Source organism: Ylistrum balloti, unplaced genomic scaffold (genome assembly GCF_031769215.1).
Source record: "Ylistrum balloti isolate Yb309-2 unplaced genomic scaffold, AGI_CSIRO_Ybal_v1 Utg371016, whole genome shotgun sequence".
Taxonomy (NCBI): domain Eukaryota; kingdom Metazoa; phylum Mollusca; class Bivalvia; order Pectinida; family Pectinidae; genus Ylistrum; species Ylistrum balloti.
In genome coordinates this window covers 180,653-208,128 of record NW_026782565.1, presented here as the reverse complement: position 1 = coordinate 208,128, position 27,476 = coordinate 180,653, and the positions used below count along the sequence as shown (strand labels likewise).

At 36.9% G+C, this 27,476-nt stretch overlaps 2 protein-coding genes across 2 annotated transcripts; both read left to right on the top strand.

The window, feature by feature from the left end:
* The first annotated feature begins 6,834 nt into the window (after window positions 1-6,834).
* LOC132560114 (chitotriosidase-1-like) lies at window positions 6,835-14,074 on the top strand. Its single transcript, XM_060224759.1, has 8 exons — window positions 6,835-6,886; window positions 7,077-7,253; window positions 8,878-9,134; window positions 10,713-10,837; window positions 11,239-11,356; window positions 11,739-11,918; window positions 12,428-12,547; window positions 13,811-14,074. The coding sequence occupies exons 1-8, from the start codon at window positions 6,835-6,837 to the stop codon at window positions 14,072-14,074; spliced, it is 1,293 nt and encodes a 430-aa protein (XP_060080742.1).
* Window positions 14,075-14,169: 95 nt separating this feature from the next.
* LOC132560113 (chitinase-3-like protein 1) lies at window positions 14,170-27,340 on the top strand. The gene is made up of 10 exons (XM_060224758.1): window positions 14,170-14,296; window positions 14,701-14,874; window positions 15,068-15,318; window positions 21,098-21,222; window positions 21,730-21,853; window positions 22,270-22,455; window positions 23,980-24,090; window positions 25,712-26,045; window positions 26,663-26,990; window positions 27,289-27,340. The coding sequence occupies exons 1-10, from the start codon at window positions 14,170-14,172 to the stop codon at window positions 27,338-27,340; spliced, it is 1,812 nt and encodes a 603-aa protein (XP_060080741.1).
* The last annotated feature ends 136 nt before the right edge of the window (window positions 27,341-27,476 follow it).

Below are 27,476 nucleotides of genomic sequence, written 5' to 3'. Positions count from 1 at the left end.
GTGTTATGTAATTCTGTTTCTTCCTGGTCGATTTCCACCCAAGCGAGATTATCAGGGGTATCGGTTCTCTAGACCTTAATTACTTGATGTTCAATTTTAAACTAGACGAATATAAGAATAGGTTGGCCCATTGTTGGTGTAATATGACCAGAGTGAATGCATTTTTCATTTTGCTAGTTTTTCAAACTGCCCTTCTGTGGTCCTCACTTGATATTATCGATTGCATGTAACCCTCACACAAATAACAAAACAAATATATGTTTGTTTTTTTTATAATAGAAATATACAACAGAGGTAAACTATATTATCCAGGATATCAAAAATAATGCCAATTACATCTTAATTATTTTCATATCCCCACTGCTAGTAATCATTGTAAAATTAATATTTTCAGGGGCTACGTTGTCGTCGATAAATAATACTCACGAAGTTCATGATACATTTTCATACAAGTAGTTGGTAAGAGTCCAGATATATTCTATCAGGAGTGATCATACAAACACTTACTCTCATGGAATCACCAACTTTTATGAAATGGAATGACCCATGTAACAGTTTACTTGCCTAAACTGATGATGAATGAACACAAAAGTTCAATATTTATCGAATCCGTTTAACAGATGACCACCTATAATTAGAATTACATGGAAAAGATATTTCAGACCTCTAATCTATTTCTCTTTATTAAAAAAAATGTTGAGAGCAACAATTACTTCCTTTACATCCAGAACCGATCACCTTTAAAAATTACGTTGTCATTCTGACTCACAAAACCCTGGGTCACGTCAAATCAGGAGATGGAATGCAAAAGCCGACTCGGCTTATACTGGACTATCAAATGACAAGAAAACTCCCATAACACCGCTGGAATTTATAGGATAAATACACGCAATTCGGCCATTTTGCTAATACTTATGTATAGGTAACCAGCACAATACATAGTTTCACTAGACAACAGAATGTAGGTAGTTCGTATACTACAACGTATAGTACAATACGTATTTAGATTCAGAAACGACAGAGTGGGAAGTTAGTGTTCATATCATGTTTAAATGTAAGACGCTTACCTTTTAAGACTTGCCTGATGGTAACAAGTTGCGAACATATCAGTAGTAGATGTAAATTTTAAAGTTATGATTAAGATTAATGGGTAATGTAATATGTACAAATGTTTATGACCCTTTACACGTACAGATACGCCAACAAGATTGATTAAAAGCAATTAATAATTTCATGATTTTTGTGAGATAAACTTTATGGAAAATGATTTTTTATGTTCAACAGTGATAATAATAACACGATTCCATATATTCTGTTACAGTCATATATCTGCAAAGATTGTTGTAGATGAATAATGAATTTTCCTTACCCGCTTCCCCACGTGTTTACATACTTGTTTTCAATACTTAGAGACTTGTTCCCAACATCACAATTACACTAATTTACTTGTACAATTTTCCCTACCCGCTTCCCCGCGTGTTTACATACTTGTTTCCAATACTTAGAGACTTGTTCCCAACATCATAGTTACACTAATTTACTTGTACAATTTTCCCTACCCGCTTCCCCACGTGTTTACATACTTGTTTTCAATACTTAGAGACTTGTTCCCAACATCATAGTTACACTAATTTACTTGTACAATTTTCCCTACCCGCTTCCCCACCTGTTTACATACTTGTTTCCAATACTTAGAGACTTGTTCTCAATATCACAGTTACCTTGATTTACTTGTACAATAACTTCAATAAATTTTCTACACAAGTTTCGAGAAGTACATGTTGACGAAGATTATGAGCCATTTGATGGTCGTTACCCTGATCTAATAGTGAAATGTTCCGTTTAATTATACAAAATGAAAATCGACTTTTTCAATGCTTGTTCATATACCATCGTGTAAACCCTTTCACTCGCTCTTCTTCAACTCCCATTTTATGTCTTTCGTAGGAACTTGATTGCTTCACTTCGTTGATTATGCGAAAGAAAAATATTTCCATCGTTGCTTTAACAAAATGTGATGAGGAAAATAAACTACTGGACAGGGGAGACCAGGTCCTGACAAAGGCAGTATCGATTAAGTGAACAGGACATTGTGTTGTAGAGATACATTTAAGGACTCGGAAGTAAAATAATGCAACAGACAGGTTTTATCGGTACCACTTACGATGCATTTTTCTCTTACGATGAGAATAACACAAGTTCCTACAGGATCTGACAAATTCACATAGATATAAAACAGAACAGGTACAATTCTTTACATGTAAGGATCCAACAGATTTACATAGATATAAAACAGAACAGGTACAATTCTTTACATGTAAGACCCTTATAAACACATTAAGGAAGAGTGACGTCCTTTGAACAAACTGATTTCAGAGTCTGGTACCTATTGTGTAAGTCCACCTTTCAGTGCTTACCGCCTTTCATTATAAATGCCTTCTAATTAAAAATGTATAAATATAGGTGTGAGCTTATTACCTACAATTGGTTTGACATGTGTTCAAGTAAAAAATCAAGTAAAAAAGTAAGGAATTGGTCAACATTTAAAAACCTAGTAGAATGTATCCTAAATTTGTATAGGTTCTGCATAATTCATATTAGTCCGGATATATCACTAGTGTAGCCGGGCTTCACCTGGCCATTAAAAGCCAAATTGGGTAATTCGATATATTTTCCACACTGGCTAAGAACGAAAAAAAAGTGTTTTTATTTGCAATTTTACAAGCTGTATGGTTCCGACCATCACGATGTCATGACAGAAATGTATACAAATATGCACTTCAATATACGAAAAAAAGTTGATATCACGTTCGTGCTATAGTTTGCGTGAATACAAACCCTAATCAAACTTTGATTCCTTCTCAGATTTCAGGAAAAATAGTCACCTCGCTCTTCACGGTACCATAAACTTCGACATTGTATTAGTGTCGGATTGTAATTAACCACGGGTACGGTTACAACGTGTAGGAGGTGCCTATCATGACTTTCCCCTAAACACAGAGCCAAAGTCACAGTTTCTGGACAAATAAGGGGTCCTGTACACGTCAATCTGTCGAACAGAATCAAAAGTAAGTTCTTATATCAACCTTGCTTACACTGAAAAGGAAAGTTGTCGCAAAATTCCGCGGGCTGCAAACCAGGCAAGCCAGTATAATAACTAGATACTGGACGACTACAGACAATGTAAGTACTCCAAATTACCACTGACATAGTATTGCTAATGACTTTATTTATGCGCATTGAACATTCCGGTTTGAAGGCATGCTTTTTAATTTTCAATTGTTTTAAGATCCAAATCAACCCATTGTATTCAGTGCCAGAAGTGATGTTAAATGTACACGATATATACAAAGCTATTGCCTCTATCGCAATGGAGAATTTACACGGATAGGGGGTAATAAGTTCATGCAAAATTAGTCATTTTCAGATCTATAATCAAAAGGATCTTATATAAGGATTTCTACCAGAGGTTAATGCCCTTGTATAATTCATTTTATACGTCCTGGCAGAATGTCGTGGTATCACCAGGAAGCAAGGTCGCAATGTTAACTTGTGACCACGAATTAGCACAGATTTTTATCATCTATTCTTGGATCAGATAACATTGATATCTTTCAAATAATTCTGGGGTACAAAATTAAATATGAATGAAGATTTATTTTGGTGAACAAAAATATATTTATCCTTTTTCAATCATATTTGCTGCTTTTGCAGGATGGGTTTGTAAGAAAGGAAAAAAAAAAAAAAAAAAAAAAAAAACCAACAAACAACTGCTGTCAATTATCAAGTTTATTTGACATTGTTTTACTTTTAACAATGTTGGAAAGTTTAGAAAGCTATGGTATAAACAAGTATATATACTAAATTAGTACGTATTGCACATATAATTACAGTATAAATAATAATATTAAAAACGATATTAAGAGGAAGCAGAATATCTAATATCCACCACATGTTGTACACTTTTGATGAACAGATGTTTTGTCTTATCCTCTTTCAATAACCGTTTATCTAAATAACATTGCTTTGTTACTGAAAATGCGAGAAAACTAGAACACTTGGGCTGGAATTTCAACAAATTTCCAAGTTTGGTCACGCTTTGAATAAATATTCAGGCCTTTGATCCTAAGGTCAAGGTTACAGTGACCTAACGGCAGTGTAGTATACATCGGCTATAAGTGACTAAGGAAATTTATTGAAAAACGCTCATTTGACCTTTACCCTTTGAGGTTAAATTCAGACCTACCAGCACTGCACTGCATATCTGCGTTTAGTTAATAAAGTGTGCAACAATTTTCATTAAGACGTCTTTGACGGTTTAGAAGTTATTGCCTGACCAAAAAATGATTAGAAAAGCAGACTAACCAGTAGAACATGTGCTAAAACCAATCGTCTCCCTCCATAATTACAGGGCAATACGTGGCAAAAACAATACATATTTGTTCTTATTTAGTATTCAACGTTTATGGAAAGGATATTGTTTTAAATATACGCCCTTTTCCAATTTAAAGAATATCGTTAACTTTCATTTAGTAATGACAAAAAGTATGTCAGTAATTTGATACGCTGGTCTTTCCAATTTGATGAAGTCTCGTATGTCAAATGTATTTTGTGGAAAATCAAAACGAGATGAGACTGCAAAATTAAATAAAAATCGTTTTCAAGTATAAAGAAAGCTCGAGGTGGTACACAAAACACGTGTTGTGTGGACACGCAAATCTACAGATTTCTTATTCGATATGCACATGGTATAAAGTTATCAGATGATGATTATCAATGTTTGAATACCGACTGCAATGCTTAAATTGTTTGTCTGTAGCTTTGTACTCACCTAATGGTGAATAACTCAATGTCAACTTTACCGATAAGATGCTCCCTTACATAACCAGTCGATCCAACGGGCTTTAGCTTCTAAGTATTTATCTATAATACTGTGCGACCTTATAAAACATATTATTGTTTTTTTTTAATCTCAGCTCTACTGACAATTATTTGACAATTCTAGCTAAAATATATTGCCAGTTTGTCACAGGATGCAAATTTCTTTCCATTCTGGCGGCAATGTTTGTTTTAGATTATGATAATGCATGCTTTAAGCTTCTAACCTTACAAAAAGTCATAGTTTTACTACCATAGTTATGTTATATTAACTATGTTCAACATGTAACAAACACCTGTGTTCATCCGGCGAGGCTAGAAAGTGAAAGATGTATATCAACATTATCCAGGAAGTTTGGCACAACATGAAAACATGGCCATCTATAAAACAATAACAAAATACCATATGGACAGGAGTTTTGTTTTCATCATCATTCTATTAGCACAATATATTGTTTACTTCAAGGAGAACATTTTACTATCAGTTAAGGGTATCAGGAAGAGACTGGATCTAACCATCTATTATCATTTTTTCATTTACATATTGGACATGACTATAGCAAGAATATAGGGTCAAATGTACCAACAAATGGACTGTAAATAATCAAATAAAAACTATGTTATATTATTTACTACTTCCAAGTATTGATAACAAAATCTGTTAGTTTACTCCTAATATATAATCATAAGTTATGTTTGTATTTGACATATATTCTGTAATGATTAAACTGGTGTTGCAATGAGGAAATTTAATGCTAACGTCTATCATATGTCCCCCATCAACGGAGACATCGATAAGAGCAACAGATGTAAACGTGTTTACTGTAGATGAACCATACCAAACTGTTCAGTTACCTGCATCGACGCCATCTCCTCAACCATCCCACAGATTTACCCGGCCGGGAACTTGCGTCAGTCGGCACAATAGCAGATAATAAATAGACCAACCAATGGACTCCTATTTTATATAAGTGAACGTATTCACAGCAACTTTTTCCTGGCAATAACCAGGCAACACACCAACGATTGTTCACTCTACTTCAAACCAAGATGATAAAACTAAACCGCAGCTCACTCTTTTAAGGATTAAGGTAGTGGTGAAGAGAATTTAAGTCAGAGGAAACCAATGTGAAAGACACTCTGTAGCTACATAGAATACCTTTAAACCATACTTCATCAAATTGTTAATTACGAAAGTTAAGATTTTCCCCTTGGCGTTCAAAATGCTAATAGTTTGAACTATTTATTTTGATAGCATTCTAAGAGAGGCTGTTAATTTAAAAGGTATGAATTGTGTGCTTACACGTTGAAACTCGCGTGTCTGGAGTTCATTTCTTTGGGGTAAGGTAGCCATGTAAGTTTTCTTTAATATCTTTATAATTGTATCCCATGTTTTTTTTATCCTAACATGGACGAATTGTCTCTAGTTGTTATACCAGTTTGATACATCGCGTGATATGGCTACAGCACGCACCTGTCAATCTATCACTTTTCCAAGGAAGAAGTAAAGAGGAAAATAGGAATGCTATTACCCTTATGTTATTTTAGACGTCTTTCGATATTTGTATTTACCCACTGTGCTTCTGTGCGTGAGTGTTGGTTCAAGTTTCAATGTAACACAGCTAAACCTCGACTGTTATTTCCCTTTTGCGTGAAAATAAGGATTTTAAACAAATTCAAGATCAAATCAGATTGCCATTCGTCTTCAAAAAAGAGTGTTATGTGATTTCGTCCTGGTTGGAGTTGATGTTGTTTTATAAACGGATTCGTGTGGAAACATTATGCTGCTTCAAAATTAAAACACGATTATCACATAACCATAAAATCTGAGATGAAAAGAGAATTAATATCACTCCTACTGTAGTTGTGTAACTCTTACAGAGACAGTCCTGTTATATAGTTAAACACTGTGTGCGGTTTTCTTTATCACAATATGTTCTTTTTCGTCGTTTTAGCATGTTGAAGGCTTCAACAGTGGCAGTCTTGGGAATGGTACTGCTCGGCCAAGGTAGAGTACTGAATTAGAATATATTGTACTGATCATATGACCTATATCAACAGAATTTTAAGTTACCTGTATATATGAGATGATTCATACTTAAGCGTTTCTTTATTTTGATATAAAAATCTAATTCTAACTTTTGAATTTATTTCCGACCGTAAATAACGGATAATTTCTGAATTTCTTGTGATTGTAGGATGGTTTACACGTGCGGAGTACAAGCGCGTGTGTTACTATACCAACTGGGCCCAATACCGAGCGGGTGCACGTTTCACTGTTGATAATATCACACCAGAACTCTGTACACACATCATCTACGCATTTGCGAAAGTCACCGATCTGGACCTGGACGTCGTAGAATGGAATGACGAAAGTAAATATTTCTCTTTCTTCATATTATTCTTATGCGTTAAACTGAGTTTTTTCAGATAAAAGAAATTTCATGATGTAATACCACAACTTAAGTATGCAAATACAGAATACATGCACCCATTTTTGTAACCCCAAATACAGAAGATTCAAAATCCCCGCCCTCAGTCCCGTAAGTTATTTCGACAGAGACATAGAGCAATCTTACTTCCTTAAAAATCTTTCTGGAGCCCTAAAAGGGCAGCAAGGCAGAAAACGAAAGGAGAGGAAAATACTCCATAAAGTTTTTGTCAGTATTATATCATGAAATTTGGTTTTACTTGGAAAAACCTAAATTTCATTTCAGTAATAACTACCATAACTTCAGTATGCGAATTTGGCTTACCGTAGTGAAAACTTCGGCGCCATGCAGTCCATGGCAGAACTGCACAATCCAGAGGCAACTCCAGGTTAAGTGGGAAATAGTGTCAGAATAAGGATAAAATTGGAAAGTACTTCCCCGTGAAGGAGAAGGTGCCCCAAGGTGGTACCTAATTGCAACAGGATAAAAACTCACCAGATTAATGAGGAGGCACAGCCACAGATTGTGCCACCCCAAAAGGTCCAAGGGAGTACAAACCATCGGACCTCAGGTAAAAAAAGTGTTAAAGTATTCTGGCCAGAAGGCAGCGGGCATGACCAGAAAGGAAGACCCATTGAGGAAAGTCAAAGATGCAGCGACGGCCCTAACCTCATGAGAACGTTCGAAAGATACTTGATGATTCGACAAACTCACATAGACACAGGCTGGGAAGAGATATCTTGACGACTCTGTTTAATGGGGAAAAAACAGACGGGATTGAGAACCTCAAATCCTCTTGGGACGTCTTGACCTGAGGCCCTACGTGAGAACAGAGTTCACACGGAGCAGATTCATCACATGGATGACAAGGGGGACAGGCATTATGAGGGTTCCGTTCCGCAAGTAAATGGGAACACCCATGGGCCGAACCCTGTCGCAATCCCGCCCGAGACATATTTAAAACAGAAAAATCAAAACTTATCAATAAGTACGCAAAACAGAAAAAAAATTGTGAATAAAAGTAAAATAACAAGCAAAACAACGTAAATCGCACTACCAAAAGGCCAAAAGCAAGGGCAAAAAATAAATAAACAAAAACAAAGAGCCGACTCTGAAATCGTAATTGCGGACCATGCGGTACGCCACTCAGACACTTGGAGGACGAAAACGTCCGAAAACGTCCGCAAAACAATAAAGCAATCAAAATGATTGGAACTAAAGGGCAGATGGGCAATAACAACGCCAACTAAAAAAAGAATAAGTCCAAGGAACGATCTGAGAGGCTGGAAAACAAAGATGGCACAGAACTCATCTGAAAACATCAGCCATAAGTGAGCTCCATAAAGTATAGAGGAAGGGAGATCACTCTATCTCTGTCGTTATGGCACACAAGACTGTAGGGAGGGTGGGATTTTTGAATCTTTAGTTTTTATGCCTCAAAGATGATAGCAGGTACTGTATTTGCACACTAAAGTTATGGTAATTATTACTGAAATGAAATTGTTAATTTATGTACCTGATTGAAAATTGAAATTTTGATATTATCATTATTACATACATTTAACAGCAATGTTTGGAAAGTTAGTAAACATGAGGACGTTGCATCCTGGCCTGAAACTGCTGATAGCTATTGGTGGATGGACCGCCGGCACTGAACGTTTCACAAATGCTGTATCAACAGACAACAAAATACGCGCATTTGCAACAAATACTATCAGCTTCCTCAGAAAGCATGACTTTGACGGCCTTGATATTGACTGGGAGTATCCTGGCGGTAGAGGGAGTCCCGCCGAGGACAAGGAGCGCTTTACCAAGATGGTACAGGTAAGTGATTTACAAATAATTCTGATTGAGATAGACGTCTGTATTAAAAATGAAAGATTGAAAATTTACAAGTTGGGAGCAGTAACGTGATTAAGTGATTAACTTTTCTTTTACTAACCTCTTTTACATAAGTTCTCATCATCATTGTTTGATTTGGCCTCATCTCGATATTATCGGAGAAAAACTCAGGCAAAAGTCATGAAAAGAACGTTAGACAGACAGTTATCTTAGAAGATTCAACACGAACCTTAGACATTAGTCTTAGTCAGTTGTAGAGGCGGAACTCTTAAGTATATCCTTGCCGGATGATTTGAGAAAGGTGGAACCAAATGCATCGGATGAATGTCATAGCAAAACCTTTAATGGCATAACGGGGTGTTGGTGACTTCCTACCTCTGATAGTGACAATAGCCTGGTCATAACAGGGTGTGAGTGACTTCCTGTCTCTGATAGTGACAATAGCCTGGTCATTATAGGGTGTGACTTCCTGCCTCTGACAGTGACAATAGCCAGGTCATTACAGGGTGTGAGTGACTTCCTGCCTCTGATAGTGACAATAGCCTGGCCATTACAGGGTGTGAGTGACTTCCTGTCTCTGATAGTGACAATAGCCTGGTCATTACAGGGTGTGAGTGACTTCCTGTCTCTGATAGTGACATTTGCCTGGTCATAACATGGTGTGAGCGACTTCCTGCCTCTGAAAGTGACAATAGCCAGGTCATAACAGGGTGTGAGTGACTTCCTGTCTCTGATAGTGACAATAGCCTGGCCATTACAGGGTGTGAGTGACTTCCTGTCTCTGATAGTGACAATAGCCTGGTCATTACAGGGTGTGAGTGACTTCCTGTCTCTGATAGTGACATTTGCCTGGTCATAACATGGTGTGAGCGACTTCCTGCCTCTGAAAGTGACAATAGCCAGGTCATAACAGGGTGTGAGTGACTTCCTGTCTCTGATAGTGACAATAGCCTGGTCATAACATGGTGTGAGCGACTTCCTGCCTCTGAAAGTGACAATAGCCAGGTCATAATAGGGTGTGAGTGACTTCCTGCCTCTGATAGTGATATTTGCCTGGTCGTAACGGGGTGTAGGGGACTTCCTGCCTCTGATAGTGACATTTGCCTGGTCGTAACGGGGTGTAGGGGACTTCCTGTCTCTGATAGTGACATTTGCCTGGTCGTAACGGGGTGTAGGGGACTTCCTGCCTCTGATAGTGACATTTGCCTGGTCGTAACGGGGTGTAGGGGACTTCCTGCCTCTGATAGTGACATTTGCCTGGTCGTAACGGGGTGTAGGGGACTTCCTGCCTCTGATAGTGACATTTGCCTGGTCGTAACGGGGTGTAGGGGACTTCCTGCCTCTGATAGTGACATTTGCCTGGTCGTAACGGGGTGTAGGGGACTTCCTGCCTCTGATAGTGACATTTGCCTGGTCGTAACGGGGTGTAGGGGACTGTCTGTCTTTAAAGTCATGGTATACAATACTGTAAAACTGTGATTTGGGTCGTCACAGATAACATGTTCTTTGGTCGATTACGTAATGGAATGATTATTTTACTATCGAAAACTTTTGTTTCAGATATTCAGTGAGGAATTTAAACGAGAGGCAAATGGAAGTTCACGTGATCGCCTGTTACTAAGTGCCGCAGTAGCTGCTGGTGCAAATTATGTTGATAAAGCATATGAAATTGATATCATATCAAAGTAAGTGACAAGCTTTTAGCTTTGTCTGGGAAATAAGAGGTGGTTTTAATAAAAGAGGCGGTATATAAGACGCAGTAACTAGTCAGTAATAAAGCTCCACACGTTGCAGACTCCGATAAAATCTTACGTCTGGTTTGACCCCTACCTGGGTCGGTTATTTTTCTCGTTAAGCTTAGATCACACACCGTTCTCTTCTGCCGTGATTACCCCTTTAATCAAATGGTCTGAATAGTAAGCGGCGAGCTTCTCACGTGCTGAAACAACCAGCTATTTGATGGCTTTTCTCGGCAAACAAATAACAATAATGTTTGGTGGTTAAGATATTAGATTTTTCACTGTGTATGTCTGTTGACATCAACCGACACAGAACATATATGAACCTACAATATTGTCATTGACAGGTATTTTGATTTTATCAACCTGATGGCATACGACCTACATGGGCCTTGGGAGGATACTCTGAACCATCATAGTCCACTGTACCCTCGGTCGGACAACCCCGCGGACCAACTAACACAGGTACCACTTACTCAGTGTGGTTGTCCCCCTCCCGTTGAGTGATATGCTACTAGTTCACATATCTGTCCCCAATACGCGGACTTGATGTTCACTGGTACGAAAAAAACTTTGTCAGTCGTGTACTTGACACAGAACTCGTGTTCTTTTATGGTCATTATCATCACGAAAAATATTCCACGTCTTTGTGTGATACGAATTTAGATATGTCCTTCGCTTGTTAAACCCCCTGGACAGGATTTATATGGCGGATGTCTCCGATAAGAACTCTGTTTCTAGCACGTTTCCAAAGGTCTCCTTGTTAACTTTCCCTTCGTTAATAGTTTGCCATATTTTTCAATTATCTTTTATTAGTCAAATTTTTATCAATTTTGTACAAAATTAGGATGGGGCAGTGAACCTCTGGCTAAGTCGAAGTTGTCCAAAAGAAAAGTTGATTCTCGGGATAGGCATGTACGGCAAATCCTTTACATACACTTCCTCATCAGACGTAGGATCGCCCGCCTCCGGGGCTGGTAGGGCAGGGCAATATACAGCAGAACCTGGCACATTGGCTTACTACGAGGTAAGTTCGAGGTAGGGTTTATCTGTCATATTTTACCCATCGGTTGTAAGAAAGTTAAACTCTTCCAATATGTTAAAATATTCTTCGAAGTTAAAATGATTTCAATTTCATTTGAGGATATTCAACTTTTATCGTACCTACCATAGTATTTCCTTAACAAACATTAATAACAATTGTACGTCATGAAAACAGATTGAACTGAAGATTCTACTGCCTTTTTGTTCCGATTTTTTTTATTCCTTATTAACGTTTTAGTAGTTGTCTTGATATTACTCTTTTTTCATGTTTTCGGCGGACCAGTTTACTGACCGGACCACGTGTATCCAGTAACTCGTACTATAACTATAATTGCTTGGTGCTCAGTGGAAAATTTCTAAAATGTCTACCAATCAGCAGTTTGTATTAATTTTACCCGTTTGTACGTTACTTATGTGCTGTATTTTGTACGTGTTTGATGGAAGAATGAAGTATGTTGGACAAAGATTTTTTTTTATGTTACACCGAACTAGGTGTGTCTGAATTTGAACTCTGGGTGGACGAGGAAATGGATGGATGACCAAAAGGTTCCCTACGCTTTCTCCGGTAGTGAATGGGTCGGTTACGACGATGTGGACAGTGTGGCCTACAAGGTCAGTGGGGAATTTATAGAATCCAATATCAACTTGCGATCTCTCGGTGTCACACATGACTACTAAATGTCGACAGAAAATGTGATATTTTTGTGCATTTTTCTTAGTCAGAGGTATTGGTCTCGATCTCACTCTCACATACACACACCCGCGCTCTCGACGTCACTCTCACATATAGACACCCGCGCTCTCGACGTCACTCTCACATACAAACACCCTCGCTCTCGCCGTCAACCTCGCATACACACCCCTTCTTCACATACAGACACCCTCGCTCTCGTCCTCATCCTCACATACACACACCCTCGCTCTTGTCCTCATCCTCACATACACACACCTCGCTCTCGTCTTCACCCACACATACACACACACTCGCTCTTACCCTCACCCTCACATACACACACCCTCGCTCTTACCCTCACCCTCACATACACACACTCTCGCTCTTACCCTCACCCTCACATACACACACCCTCGCTCTTACCCTCACCCTCACATACACACACCCTCGCTCTTACCCTCACCCTCACATACACACACCCTCGCTCTTACCCTCACCCTCACATACACACACCCTCGCTCTTACCCTCACCCTCACATACACACACACTCGCTCTTACCCTCACCCTCACATACACACACCCTCGCTCTTACCCTCACCCTCACATACACACACCCTCGCTCTTACCCTCACCCTCACATACACACACCCTCGCTCTTACCCTCACCCTCACATACACACATCCTCGCACACACTTTCCTTCATCACATATACACCCCTCACTCACTTACAAAGACGAAAACTCTAGTTCGATTATTGAGAATTCATTATTTGCGCTTACTTCAGAATGATTGACATATGATCTGTGAATTAATGTTGAATGTTAGGAATACATTTTTTCCAATGTTGAAAAATCACGTGATGTCCTTTCATCAAAGAAATTAAATTATGCACGTTCGAAATAAAACATGTTCCAAAAACTGTATGTTTCCATTTACCACGATTACTTAAAACAAAGATAATCTCGATATCGTTTGATTTCTGGTACAAGCTTTTCATATGATAACGTATCGAAATACTTTAAAAAGGTGCTTATTTCGAAAGAGTAAGTGTTCTTGTCATCTCCACTACATCCAGATAATTGTTAGTTTATGTTCTCAACAGACATGCTCTCGAGCAACAACTGCATCTCACCACGTTCTGCACAATGTGTGACAAGCTCTGTCGGCGTTACCCTTTATCTCTATATCGGCATGTTATAGGTTGAATACATAAAACAGAAACAGCTAGGTGGCGCTATGGTGTGGGCAATGGATATGGATGACTTTGACAACAAGTGCGGAGATGGAAAGTATCCCCTTATGTCAACCATAAAGGCAGATCTTCTCGCTGAAGACCCGGATGTGTACAACGTCCAAGATGAGGACCAGGGATACATGTATGACCAGTACGCCTGTGAGTACGAGAAGCACGGACATTCCCTTGCCAGCAATTACAAAAATTACATTCTGATCTTACAGCGATAAGCTTTGATGTCGTAGGGTAAGACCAAAGAACACGTTCTCGGTTGTGTATTCACTTCATTCCAGGATTTAGACAGTTCTGCTGGTCTGAAAAACTGATGCTGAAATTCACTGTTGGACCATTTCGACACTACCTGCTCAATGAATCCTTATATTTTAGACCTTTTTTCCCTTCCAGTAAGTCTCAAAGACAAGCAAATGCAACTGGGACAAAAAACTGTAAAGGTATCCCTATAGATTGTTAAGTTTCTTCAACCATCTGGTACTGCCCACGAAGCTGCAGTCTTTCCACCATATTTATTGTCGGTTCATTTTAGATGCTAAGGCGTAATCTTATAAGAAATAACAAAAACTTGTTCTGGATTAGTTTTGATACTGTTTTTGGACTTGCCCAAAGACGACACCTCTTGACAACGAATGAGGACCGAAAATGCAAATTACTGCATATAATGTACCTTTTTGTAGTTATTATTTAAACAATTGCTTATTGCCGAAAATTCAAACAGACGGCATAACATGTAGACTCCATTTTCCCGAAACCAAATTAAGTCTTCCAGAATTAATACGTCATGCCATATAATACAAATTTCTAGTTAGCTCGAATTTCACGCAGGGACTTTTTTTAACAGCTACAGAGTCATCAGACCTGAAGCGTGTGTGTTACTACAGTAATTGGGCGAAGTACCGCCCCGCACCGTCTACTTTCTCCCCGGAAATTATCAACGCATCTCTGTGTACTCACATCATATACGCCTACGCTGAACTAAAGGATAATGACATCCATATGTACGAGGACGATCAAGGTAAGAGTCATGATATAGAAGCAAGAAACAAGTAATTAATTAGTACCCAATGCTTACCAACACGTCTTCAAATATGACATCTTTACTGATTATACTTTCTAAACGTCCAGTTTAGGCCTAACTGTATAGCATGTGTAATTGCTCTGAGAGTTATTTCTTTGTATCAAATTTATTTTATAATCGTTTCGCCCAGGTACATTACAAATGTTGCGTGATATGCGTAACATTAATCCGGACCTAAAAATCCTGTTATCCGTTGGTGGCTACGCCCAGGGCACTGAAGAGTTTATCAAAACAGTATCATCGGAAGAAAACATCGCTGAGTTTGCATTCAATGCTATGCTGCATCTCAATATGCACCACTTTGATGGACTTGACTTGGACTGGGAATTTCCCGGTGATCAAGGGATTTCACACAAGGATCATTTTACCGCTCTGGTCAAGGTATCTAATAAATTGATTGGATTGAAAATAACTAATTTGTTTGTTTGCAGGCGAAGGATTTTTTCACAAAATGTTTAAATACTAGTGACGATCATATAACACTGATATAGTCACGGTCATCTACCACTGATATATTCTCGGTCATCTAACACTGATATAGTCACGGTCATCTAACACTGATATATTCTCGGTAATATAACACTGATATAGTTACGGTCATCTAACACTGATATATTCTCGGTCATCTAACACTGATATATTCTCGGTCATCTAACACTGATATAGTCACGGTCATATAACACTGATATAGTTACGGTCATCTAACACTGATACAGTCACAGTCATCTAACACTGATATAGTCACGCCCATCTAACACTGATATATTCACGGTCATCTAACACTGATATATTCTCGGTCATCTAACACTGATATAGTCACGGTCATATAACACTGATATAGTCATAATCATCTAACACTGATATAGTCACGGTCATCTAACACTGATATAGTCACGGTCATCTAACACTGATATAGTCACGGTCATCTAACACTGATATAGTCACAATCATCTAACACTGATATAGTCACAATCATATAACACTGATATAGTCACGGTCATATAACACTGATATATTCTCGGTCATCTTACACTGATATAGTCACGGTCATCTAACACTGATATAGTCACGGTCATCTAACACTGATATATTCTCGGTCATCTAACACTGATATAGTCACGGTCATATAACACTGATATAGTTACGGTCATCTAACACTGATACAGTCACAGTCATCTAACACTGATATAGTCACAATCATCTAACACTGATATAGTCACAATCATCTAACACTGATATAGTCACGGTCATCTAACACTGATATATTCTCGGTCATCTAACACTGATATAGTCACGGTCATATAACACTGATATATTCTCGGTCATCTAACACTGATATAGTCACGGTCATCTAACACTGATATAGTCACGGTCATCGGTCATCTAACACTGATATATACGGTCATCTAACACTGATATATTCTCGGTCATCTAACACTGATATAGTCACGGTCATATAACACTGATATAGTTACGGTCATCTAACACTGATACAGTCACAGTCATCTAACACTGATATAGTCACAATCATCTAACACTGATATAGTCACAATCATCTAACACTGATATAGTCACGGTCATCTAACACTGATATATTCTCGGTCATCTAACACTGATATAGTCACGGTCATATAACACTGATATAGTTACGGTCATCTAACACTGATACAGTCACAGCCATCTAACACTGATATAGTCACAATCATCTAACACTGATATAGTCACGGTCATCTAACACTGATATATTCTCGGTCATCTAACACTGATATAGTCACGGTCATATAACACTGATACAGTCACGGTCATCTAACACTGATATAGTCACGGTCATATAACACTGATATAGTCACGGTCATCTAACACTGATATATTCTCGGTCATCTAACACTGATATAGTCACGGTCATATAACACTGATACAGTCACGGTCATCTAACACTAATATATTCACGGTCATATAACACTGATATAGTCACAATCATCTAACACTGATATAGTCACGCCCATCTAACACTGATATAGTCACAATCATCTAACACTGATATAATCACGGCCATCTAACACTGATATATTCACGGTCATATAACACTGATATAGTCACAATCATCTAACACTGATATAGTCACGCCCATCTAACACTGATATAGTCACGGTCATATAACACTGATACAGTCACGGTCATCTAACACTAATATATTCACGGTCATATAACACTGATATAGTCACAATCATCTAACACTGATATAGTCACGCCCATCTAACACTGATATAGTCACAATCATCTAACACTAATATACTCACGGTCATCTAACACTGATATAGTCACAATCATCTAACACTGATATAGTCACAATCATCAACACTGATATAGTCACGCCCATCTAACACTGATATAGTCACAATCATCTAACACTGATATACTCACGGTCATATAACACTGATATAATCACGGTCATATAACACTGATATAGTCATAATCATCTAACACTGATATAGTCACGGTCATCTAACACTGATATATTCTCGGTCATCTAACACTGATATAGTCACGGTCATATAACACTGATACAGTCACGGTCATCTAACACTAATATATTCACGGTCATATAACACTGATATAGTCACAATCATCTAACACTGATATAGTCACGCCCATCTAACACTGATATAGTCACAATCATCTAACACTGATATAATCACGGCCATCTAACACTGGTCATCTAACACTGATATAATCACGGCCATCTAACACTGATATATTCACGGTCATATAACACTGATATAGTCACAATCATCTAACACTGATATAGTCACGCCCATCTAACACTGATATAGTCACGGTCATATAACACTGATACAGTCACAATCATCTAACACTAATATATTCACGGTCATATAACACTGATATAGTCACAATCATCTAACACTGATATAGTCACGCCCATCTAACACTGATACAGTCACGGTCATATAACACTGATACAGTCACGGTCATCTAACACTAATATATTCACGGTCATATAACACTGATATAGTCACAATCATCTAACACTGATATAGTCACGCCCATCTAACACTAATATAGTCACAATCATCTAACACTAATATACTCACGGTCATCTAACACTGATATAATCACGGTCATATAACACTGATACAGTCACGGTCATCTAACACTAATATATTCACGGTCATATAACACTGATATAGTCACAATCATCTAACACTGATATATTCACGGTCATATAACACTGATATAGTCATAATCATCTAACACTGATACAGTCACGGTCATCTAACACTAATATATTCACGGTCATATAACACTGATATAGTCATAATCATCTAACACTGATACAGTCACGGTCATCTAACACTAATATATTCACGGTCATATAACACTGATACAGTCACGCCCATCTAACACTGATATAGTCACAATCATCTAACACTGATATAATCACGGCCATCTAACACTGATATAGTCACGGTCATACAAAACTGATACAGTCACGGTCATCTAACACTGATATAATCACGGCCATCTAACACTGATATATTCACGGTCATATAACACTGATATAGTCACAATCATCTAACACTGATATAGTCACGGTCATATAACACTGATATAGTCACAATCATCTAACACTGATATATTCACGGTCATATAACACTGATATAGTCACAATCATCTAACACTGATATAATCACGCCCATCTTACACTGATATAGTCACGGTCATACAAAACTGATACAGTCACGGTCATCTAACACTGATATAATCACGGCCATCTAACACTGATATATTCACGGTCATATAACACTGATATAGTCACAATCATCTAACACTGATATAGTCACGCCCATCTAACACTGATATAGTCACGGTCATATAACACTGATACAGTCACGGTCATCTAACACTAATATATTCACGGTCATATAACACTGATATAGTCACAATCATCTAACACTAATATACTCACGGTCATCTAACACTGATATAATCACGGCCATCTAACACTGATATATTCACGGTCATATAACACTGATATAGTCACAATCATCTAACACTGATATAGTCACAATCATCAACACTGATATAGTCACGCCCATCTAACACTGATATAGTCACAATCATCTAACACTAATATACTCACGGTCATCTAACACTGATATAATCACGGTCATATAACACTGATACAGTCACGGTCATCTAACACTAATATATTCACGGTCATATAACACTGATATAGTCACAATCATCTAACACTGATATAGTCATAATCATCTAACACTGATATAGTCGCAATCATCTAACACTGATATAATCACGGCCATCTAACACTGATATATTCACGGTCATATAACACTGATATAGTCACAATCATCTAACACTGATATAGTCACGCCCATCTAACACTGATATAGTCACGGTCATATAACACTGATATATTCACGGTCATATAACACTGATATAGTCACAATCATCTAACACTGATATAGTCACGCCCATCTAACACTGATATAGTCACAATTATCTAACACTAATATACTCACGGTCATCTAACACTGATATAATCACGGTCATATAACACTGATACAGTCACCGTCATCTAACACTAATATATTCACGGTCATATAACACTGATATAGTCACAATCATCTAACACTGATATAGTCACGCCCATCTAACACTGATATAGTCACGGTCATATAACACTGATACAGTCACGGTCATCTAACACTAATATATTCACGGTCATATAACACTGATATAGTCACAATCATCTAACACTGATATATTCACGCCCATCTAACACTGATATAGTCACAATAATCTAACACTGATATAATCACAGCCATCTAACACTGATATATACACGGTCATATAACACTGATATAGTCACAATCATCTAACAATGATATAGTCACAATCATCAACACTGATATAGTCACGCCCATCTAACACTGATATAGTCACAATCATCTAACACTGATATACTCACGGTCATATAACACTGATATAGTCACGGTCATATAACACTGATATAGTCATGGTCATCTAACACTGACATAGTCATGGTCATCTAACACTGATATAGTCACTATCATCTAACACTGATATAGTCACAATCATCAACACTGATATAGTCACAATCATCTAACACTGATATACTCACGGTCATATAACACTGATATAGTCACGGTCATATAACACTGATATAGTCATGGTCATCTAACACTGATATAGTCATGGTCATCTAACACTGATATAGTCATGGTCATCTAACACTGATATAGTCACTATCATCTAACACTGATATAATCACGGCCATCTAACACTGATATAGTCACAATCATCTAACACTGATATAGTCACTATCATATAACACTGATATACTCACGGTCATATAACACTGATATAGTCATGGTCATCTAACACTGACATAGTCATGGTCATCTAACACTGATATAGTCATGGTCATCTAACACTGATATAATCACTATCATCTAACACTGATATAATCACGGCCATCTAACACTGATATAGTCACAATCATCTAACACTGATATAGTCACTATCATATAACACTGATATATTCACGGTCATATAACACTGATATAGTCACGGTCATCTAACACTGATATAGTCATGGTCATCTAACACTGATATATTCTCGGTCATCTAACACTGATATAGTCACTATCATATAACACTGATATAGTCACGGTCATCTAACACTGATATAGTCATGGTCATCTAACACTGATAAAGTCATGGTCATCTAACACTGATATAGTCACTATCATCTAACACTGATATTTGCACAACACTCAGTCACTGATAATATATGACACTATTAACTTTCATCGTCATATATATACATGTAGTGTATAGTTGAAATTAATAAAATCGCGGCCCGTTATTGTCGATATCGCGATACTCTTTGCTCAATTATCTCAAGTTTGTAATAGCATAATACTCTAATCTCTGTTGTCGTCACAGTATGTTTTAATTGATATTATCGCATCATTCTTCACTCTTATAGTCACGAGTTAAAACTGATAACATCTCGATGAAAATGGTAACATAAAGGGAAATAACTATCATTGTATTATAAAACGAATATATATGTAATGATGGTTTATTCTAGAGTTTAATGAAAGCTTTTGAAGTAGAATCCGATGCGTACAACGTGGAACGACTACTACTAAGTGCCAGCGTGTCTGCCTACGCTCCTGTAGTCGACCGCAGTTATGATGTGGCTGAAATTTCAAAGTAAGTTGTCATCCAAATGTATCACATCACAACCTATTTTTTTCAAATAAACCATATATAGTATAAACAAGGTAAAGGAAAGACATCAAACATAGTTTGGAAATCAGTTAATAAAAGAACATAACAGGCACCTTAACAGGTACATAACAGGTACACATCAGCCTCTAACGAAGGAATTTTACTTTACTTTGTGCATGGCAGTGCCATGTGAAGTGTAATTAATGTCGAGTGACATATAAAGAACAATTGGTTGTGCCCACTTCTCTTTGCCTAAAAACACATATATTTTTTTAGAGTAATTCACTTATATTTTCTTAATTCCAAATGCCTTTCAAATTATCAAATACGTGTGGAAAGGGAATTTAAACAGACAGAGTCGATGCAGAACACTACAAGATGTTTTCCGTCATGTTACCTTATCTTGTCGATAAAACTGACTGGTATTGCTCTTAGTACTTTAGAATTCTTTAATAAATGTCGAATGTTAAAATATTCATTTGTTTGAAGGTATCTTGATATGATAAATCTGATGGCTTATGACATGCAACAAAACACCCACAATGTGGCGAGATTCAACAGTCCTCTTTACGGACTTCCGTCTGATACCGGAAATGACGTTTATCGTAATCAGGTAAGATATTTATTTCTATTACATCGTCATGACAGATAAATACATACATGAACGCATCAAATTAATTTCTTCCGCGTGTTTATTTCATAACAGATGCGTGTTCATCCTTTTCTGTTTGTCTTTCTAGAAGTTTTACACAGTATAGATATTATGTCATATGTTGTCAAAGCGACAACACTGCTCACAGAGAGGTTAATAGCAGTCAAGTTTACATCTGCAATGGAAACGAACATGATTGCTAAATATATTGGGATATCGTATTATCATCACTTTTACCAGTATGTGATCATTATAATGTGGTGTTATAAGAAGTGCATTTAAATAATATTTGTAACTCATGACTGAAGTTAAATGCTCGACACAAAATCCACCTGTACACGTATCTTCAAGTTTCATGTGATGTATCATTGTTATAGCACTATGCGATTCAACACTGGTTGAACAAAGGCGCCCCAGGAAGTAAACTTGTTGTAGGATTGGCTACATTCGGAAGAACCTTTACCCTGGCAGATCAATACATGTACCGAGTCGGGGACCCCGTCACTGGCCCTGGTCTCCCGGGGCAGTACACACAGAAATATGGATTTCTCGCTTTTTACGAGGTTTGTATATTGTGTTTTAATATTAATGTTCATTGATGCAGTTTTGATATGTGACATATGATTGTTATTTATTGTTTTTTTGGCTTTACAGACAACGTACGATACACTTATTGGCTGTTTACACCATTTGTCTTATATCTACCCTATCTATCCTCTTACTAACCATAGCCTTTGTATGAGAGGTGTCAATAATAGCAGATTTACCAACCATGGGGTGTTGTATCTACTTACCTTTACACTATGTAATAAGTATGGGGTGTTGTATCAACGTACCTTTACACTATGTAATTAGTATGGGGTGATGTATCTACTTACCTTTACACTATGTAATTAGTACGGGGTGTTGTATCTACTAACCTTTTCACTATGTAATTAGTATGGGGTGTTGTATCTACTAACCTTTTCACTATGTAATTAGTATGGAGTGGTGTATCTACTTACATTTACACTATGTAATTAGTATGGGGTGTTGTATCTACTTACCTTTACACTTTGTAATTAGTATGAGGTGATGTATCTACTTACCTTTATACTATGTAATTAGTACGGGGTGTTGTATCTACTTACCTTCACACTATGTAATTAGTACGGGGTGTTGTATCTACTTACCTGCACACTATGTAATTAGTATGGGGTGTTGTATCTACTTACCTTTACACTATGTAATTAGTATGGGGTGTTGTATCTACTAACCTTTTCACTATGTAATTATTATGGGGTGTTGTATCTACTAACCTTTTCACTATGTAATTAGTATGGAGTGGTGTATCAACTTACCTTTACACTATGTAATTAGTATGGAGTGATGTATCTACTTACCTTTACACTATGTAATTAGTATGGAGTGTTGTATCTACTAACCTTTTCACTTTGTAATTAGTATGGGGTGTTGTATCTACTAACCTTTTCACTATGTAATTAGTATGGAGTGGTGTATCAACTTACCTTTACACTATGTAATTAGTATGGGGTGTTGTATCTACTTACCTTCACACTATGTAATTAGTACAGGGTGTTGTATCAACTTACCTTTACACTATGTAATTAGTATGGGGTGTTGTATCTACTAACCTTTTCACTATGTAATTAGTTTGGAGTGGTGTATCAACTTACCTTTACACTATGTAATTAATATGGGGTGTTGTATCTACTAACCTTTTCACTATGTAATTAGTATGGAGTGGTGTATCAACTTACCTTTACACTATGTAATTAGTATGGGGTGTTGTATCTACTAACCTTTTCACTATGTAATTAGTATGGAGTGGTGTATCAACTTACCTTTACACTATGTAATTAGTATGGGGTGTTGTATCTACCTACCTTTACACGATGTAATAAGTATGGATTACTGTATGAACTTATCGTTCACAAAATGTAATTTGTATAGAATTTTAGAAATTCTCAGATAGTACAGATATTTGATATCAGTTCAGAACTACGGTAAAGAAGCTTAAAATCTATGGTTACGACCCAATTAATTCCCTTATTTTACACTATGAATTTCCTTTTATACGCTTTTAGATATGTATGTATGGTTGGAATTGGATGATGAATACCGAGCAGAGTGTACCATTTGCCTGGGATGGAAATCAATGGGTCGGTTACGACGACGTGGAAAGTATGACAATAAAGGTAGGTTAAGAGAATTAGAGGAAGAAATTCTGTTTAAAAAACCACCTTCAAATTAACATAAGCATTTTGTTACCTCGTTGACGAATTTGAAGATGGTGATGATTGTGAGAAAGGTCACTTTTACGTAAACTTCATATTCACTGTCAATATCCATTAGTGATTCGTGTTACTATGTTTTCTATTTGTTGACATGCTTTTAAGTATGTGTGCGAAGGTGACCCATCGTGAATATACCAAACAAGGAATAATAAGTTATCAGCATTATCGTTCACTTTGACAAAAACAAATAATTGAAAAAATGGAATTTGTCATATGGTAAATTACTTGGTTAGTCACAGTCAAGAAATAACACTGCCTTGCCATAACCGGACCTAAACAACACGATCTAATATAATTAAAACTACATCAACACGCCATAGTTCTAGCATTATTAAGGCAAAGCACAAACTAGACATAACATCACCTGATTCAAAGTTGATATGTTAGTTAGATAAAGCACAGTCCAGTTGATAGATTACTTAGAGTTGACTCAGCTTAGTTAATCTATTAACTACAAATTACCTTAATATGACACCTTCTATTTAATCAATTATCTACATATAACACTTACTAGTTATACCACAAACTGGTCAATAATAGATAACTTCGATAAAACACAACCTAATTAATAAATTATCTAGATAAAATAGAAACTAGTTGATGAATTACCAAGATGTAAATATTACACAATCTAGACAACATGCCATAACTTTGTAGATAAATTACTTAGAAATAACAAAACCTAAATATAGCACAACCTAGTAAATAAATTATTAGATGAAACACAACCTAAATTGTGTAGCATGACTGTGTGAATAGATAACCTAGATATAGCACTGAGTTGATGCATCACCTAGATATGACAAATCATAGAGATGTCACAATCTAGTAATTATATTACTCAGATATAACCAAACCTAATTGTAAAACAACGTAATAAATAAAGTACCTAGATATAGCTACATGCATATGGCACAACTTCGTTGATGAAATACCTAGATAAAGCAACATAGACATGACACAATTTAGTTGATAAATCACGTAGATATAGCACCGTAGATTTGGCACAACTTAGTTGATAAATTACCTAGGTATAACGCATCCTAGATATAACACAAAATAATTAATAAATTCTTTAGTCTAGGTAATCAATAACTTAGATATAAGATATAACATAGCCTGCTTAATTGATTATCAAGATAGATTACAACCAAGTTAATAAATTACATACATAAAACACAACCAAGTTAATAAATTACCTAGGTTTAACGCAGCATAGTTAATAGATAGCCAATATATAGTACAAGCTAGTCCATAAAGTCAATAAATTCCCTAAATAAAACAATACATTGCCTAGGTATGACCCATTCTAGTTAATAAATTACCCAGATTAATCTAGTTAATAATATAGTTAAGAAATTGCTGAGTTACCAAGCTGCAACACAGCCTTGATAAAGGAACAAAAATGCAATAAACATACATAAAACAACGTAAAAGAACAAGATGACTGTGACATGATAATACCCTTTTTACAGTTGGACTGGATGCCGACAAAATTATTTGCTGTTGCTATTTGTTGTAGGCGAACTACATCGTGAACAGTGGACTGGCAGGAGCGATGTTTTGGTTAGACTACGATGATTATGATAACGTATGTGGACAAGGGTTCTTCCCACTTATCAACTCAGTGAAATCTGTATTTAAATCAAGGTCGGAAACATTGTCTACTAGTAGCACATCAACCACACAGAGACCAACGACAACCACACAAAGACCAACGACAACCACACATAGACCAACGACAACCACACATAGACCAACGACAACCACACAGAGACCAACGACAACCACACAGAGATCAACGACAACTACGCAGGCACCAACGACACAACAACCAGGAAGTAATGGTTGTACAGGTAATAAAACCAATATGATCATCTTTAATTCAAAGTGACTTACGACAAACGCATTGCAAACATGCTCACTACTTGATGCGATAAAGTGTAGGTGGTACACAATTGCAGTACATAAACTACCCATGTCCTAGGGCACGAAAATAGTGGTGTGTAACACTTGATATAATCCAAGCGCTATCTCCAAGGTTCCCTATCTTATCTTCATCCTCCAACACCCGATTAGAAACAACGTGACATTGCCCTTTGTTAATTTGTTTGGTTATTCACATAGTTTGGCGGGTCGATACCCTCCTTCAAAATGTGACTTCCCTCCAAAAAAGTTAAACCAATGTAAGATACGACTCTATATGAATAGTTGGTAATTTAAAATGGAAGTGCACACATTGTCAGCATTTCAGTTGTATAATGCATTTTCATTCATTATTAGGGTCCACTGTAACTACTTCTAAACTTGTGATATTCATGTTTGTGTCTTTTATATAGTTTTCAATAAACGCGTACGCAGTTCCACCTAGGGGGTAAATATCTGTAGCATACGTATGTATAACGCACAGTTTCAGTGAAAATTAGAGAGATAACTTTGATGTAATGACTTCGCATCTTCCTTTGTTATACAGCCCCAACTCAATGCGTCGGATTTTTTATGGCGGATCCATGTAACTCTCGTCGCTATTACCAGTGCGGTGCCGGAAATCAAAAGTTTCACATGTTCTGTAACACTAATCTAGTTTGGAATCAAGCCGTGAGGAATTGTGTCAGGCCCCCAGCTCGACGAACCTTTGCACAAGGTAGTAAGACTAAAGAAGACAAAAGAAAGACGGGAGGTCCATATACGAAAAAACAGACAAAGAACAAGGAGATAGCAAACACGATATTGCAGGCAGATGAGACCTACAACGAAAACGAGAGGCAAGAAAAGAGGATTAACGAACTGCGTGAACTCATGTAATTGTTATGTTTTCAGATTTTGCAGATTCTCTATTTTTTTTAAAAAAAGATTCCATTACAAACACGATAGGAATGTATGAGAAAGGAAAGCTGGAATTAACATATTATGTTCTTATCCGTATATCTGACAGAATATTATCAAACTTTTATTGTATCCGAATATCTGCTCTTTTCTGAGATTTCTCAAGATTAATGAACAGTTCAATATATCATGTTAAAACGAAAAAGACATGCCAGTGATTATTTTAATGGGAAAAGCACTCCTTTATTAACCTTTCAAATGCTTTATTTACAGGAAACTGGTGAAGACGGTGGCGGAGATGAAACCCCGTAATGAGGAGAATTGAGCATAACAACATCCTTTTATCATAACATGTGTTACAACTCCATGGAAACGAACCGAAGTGTAAATGAATATATATATGAGTTAATACAGTAATTGTAACTGTACATAATATCTAAACGTATTCTTTTATGTACAAA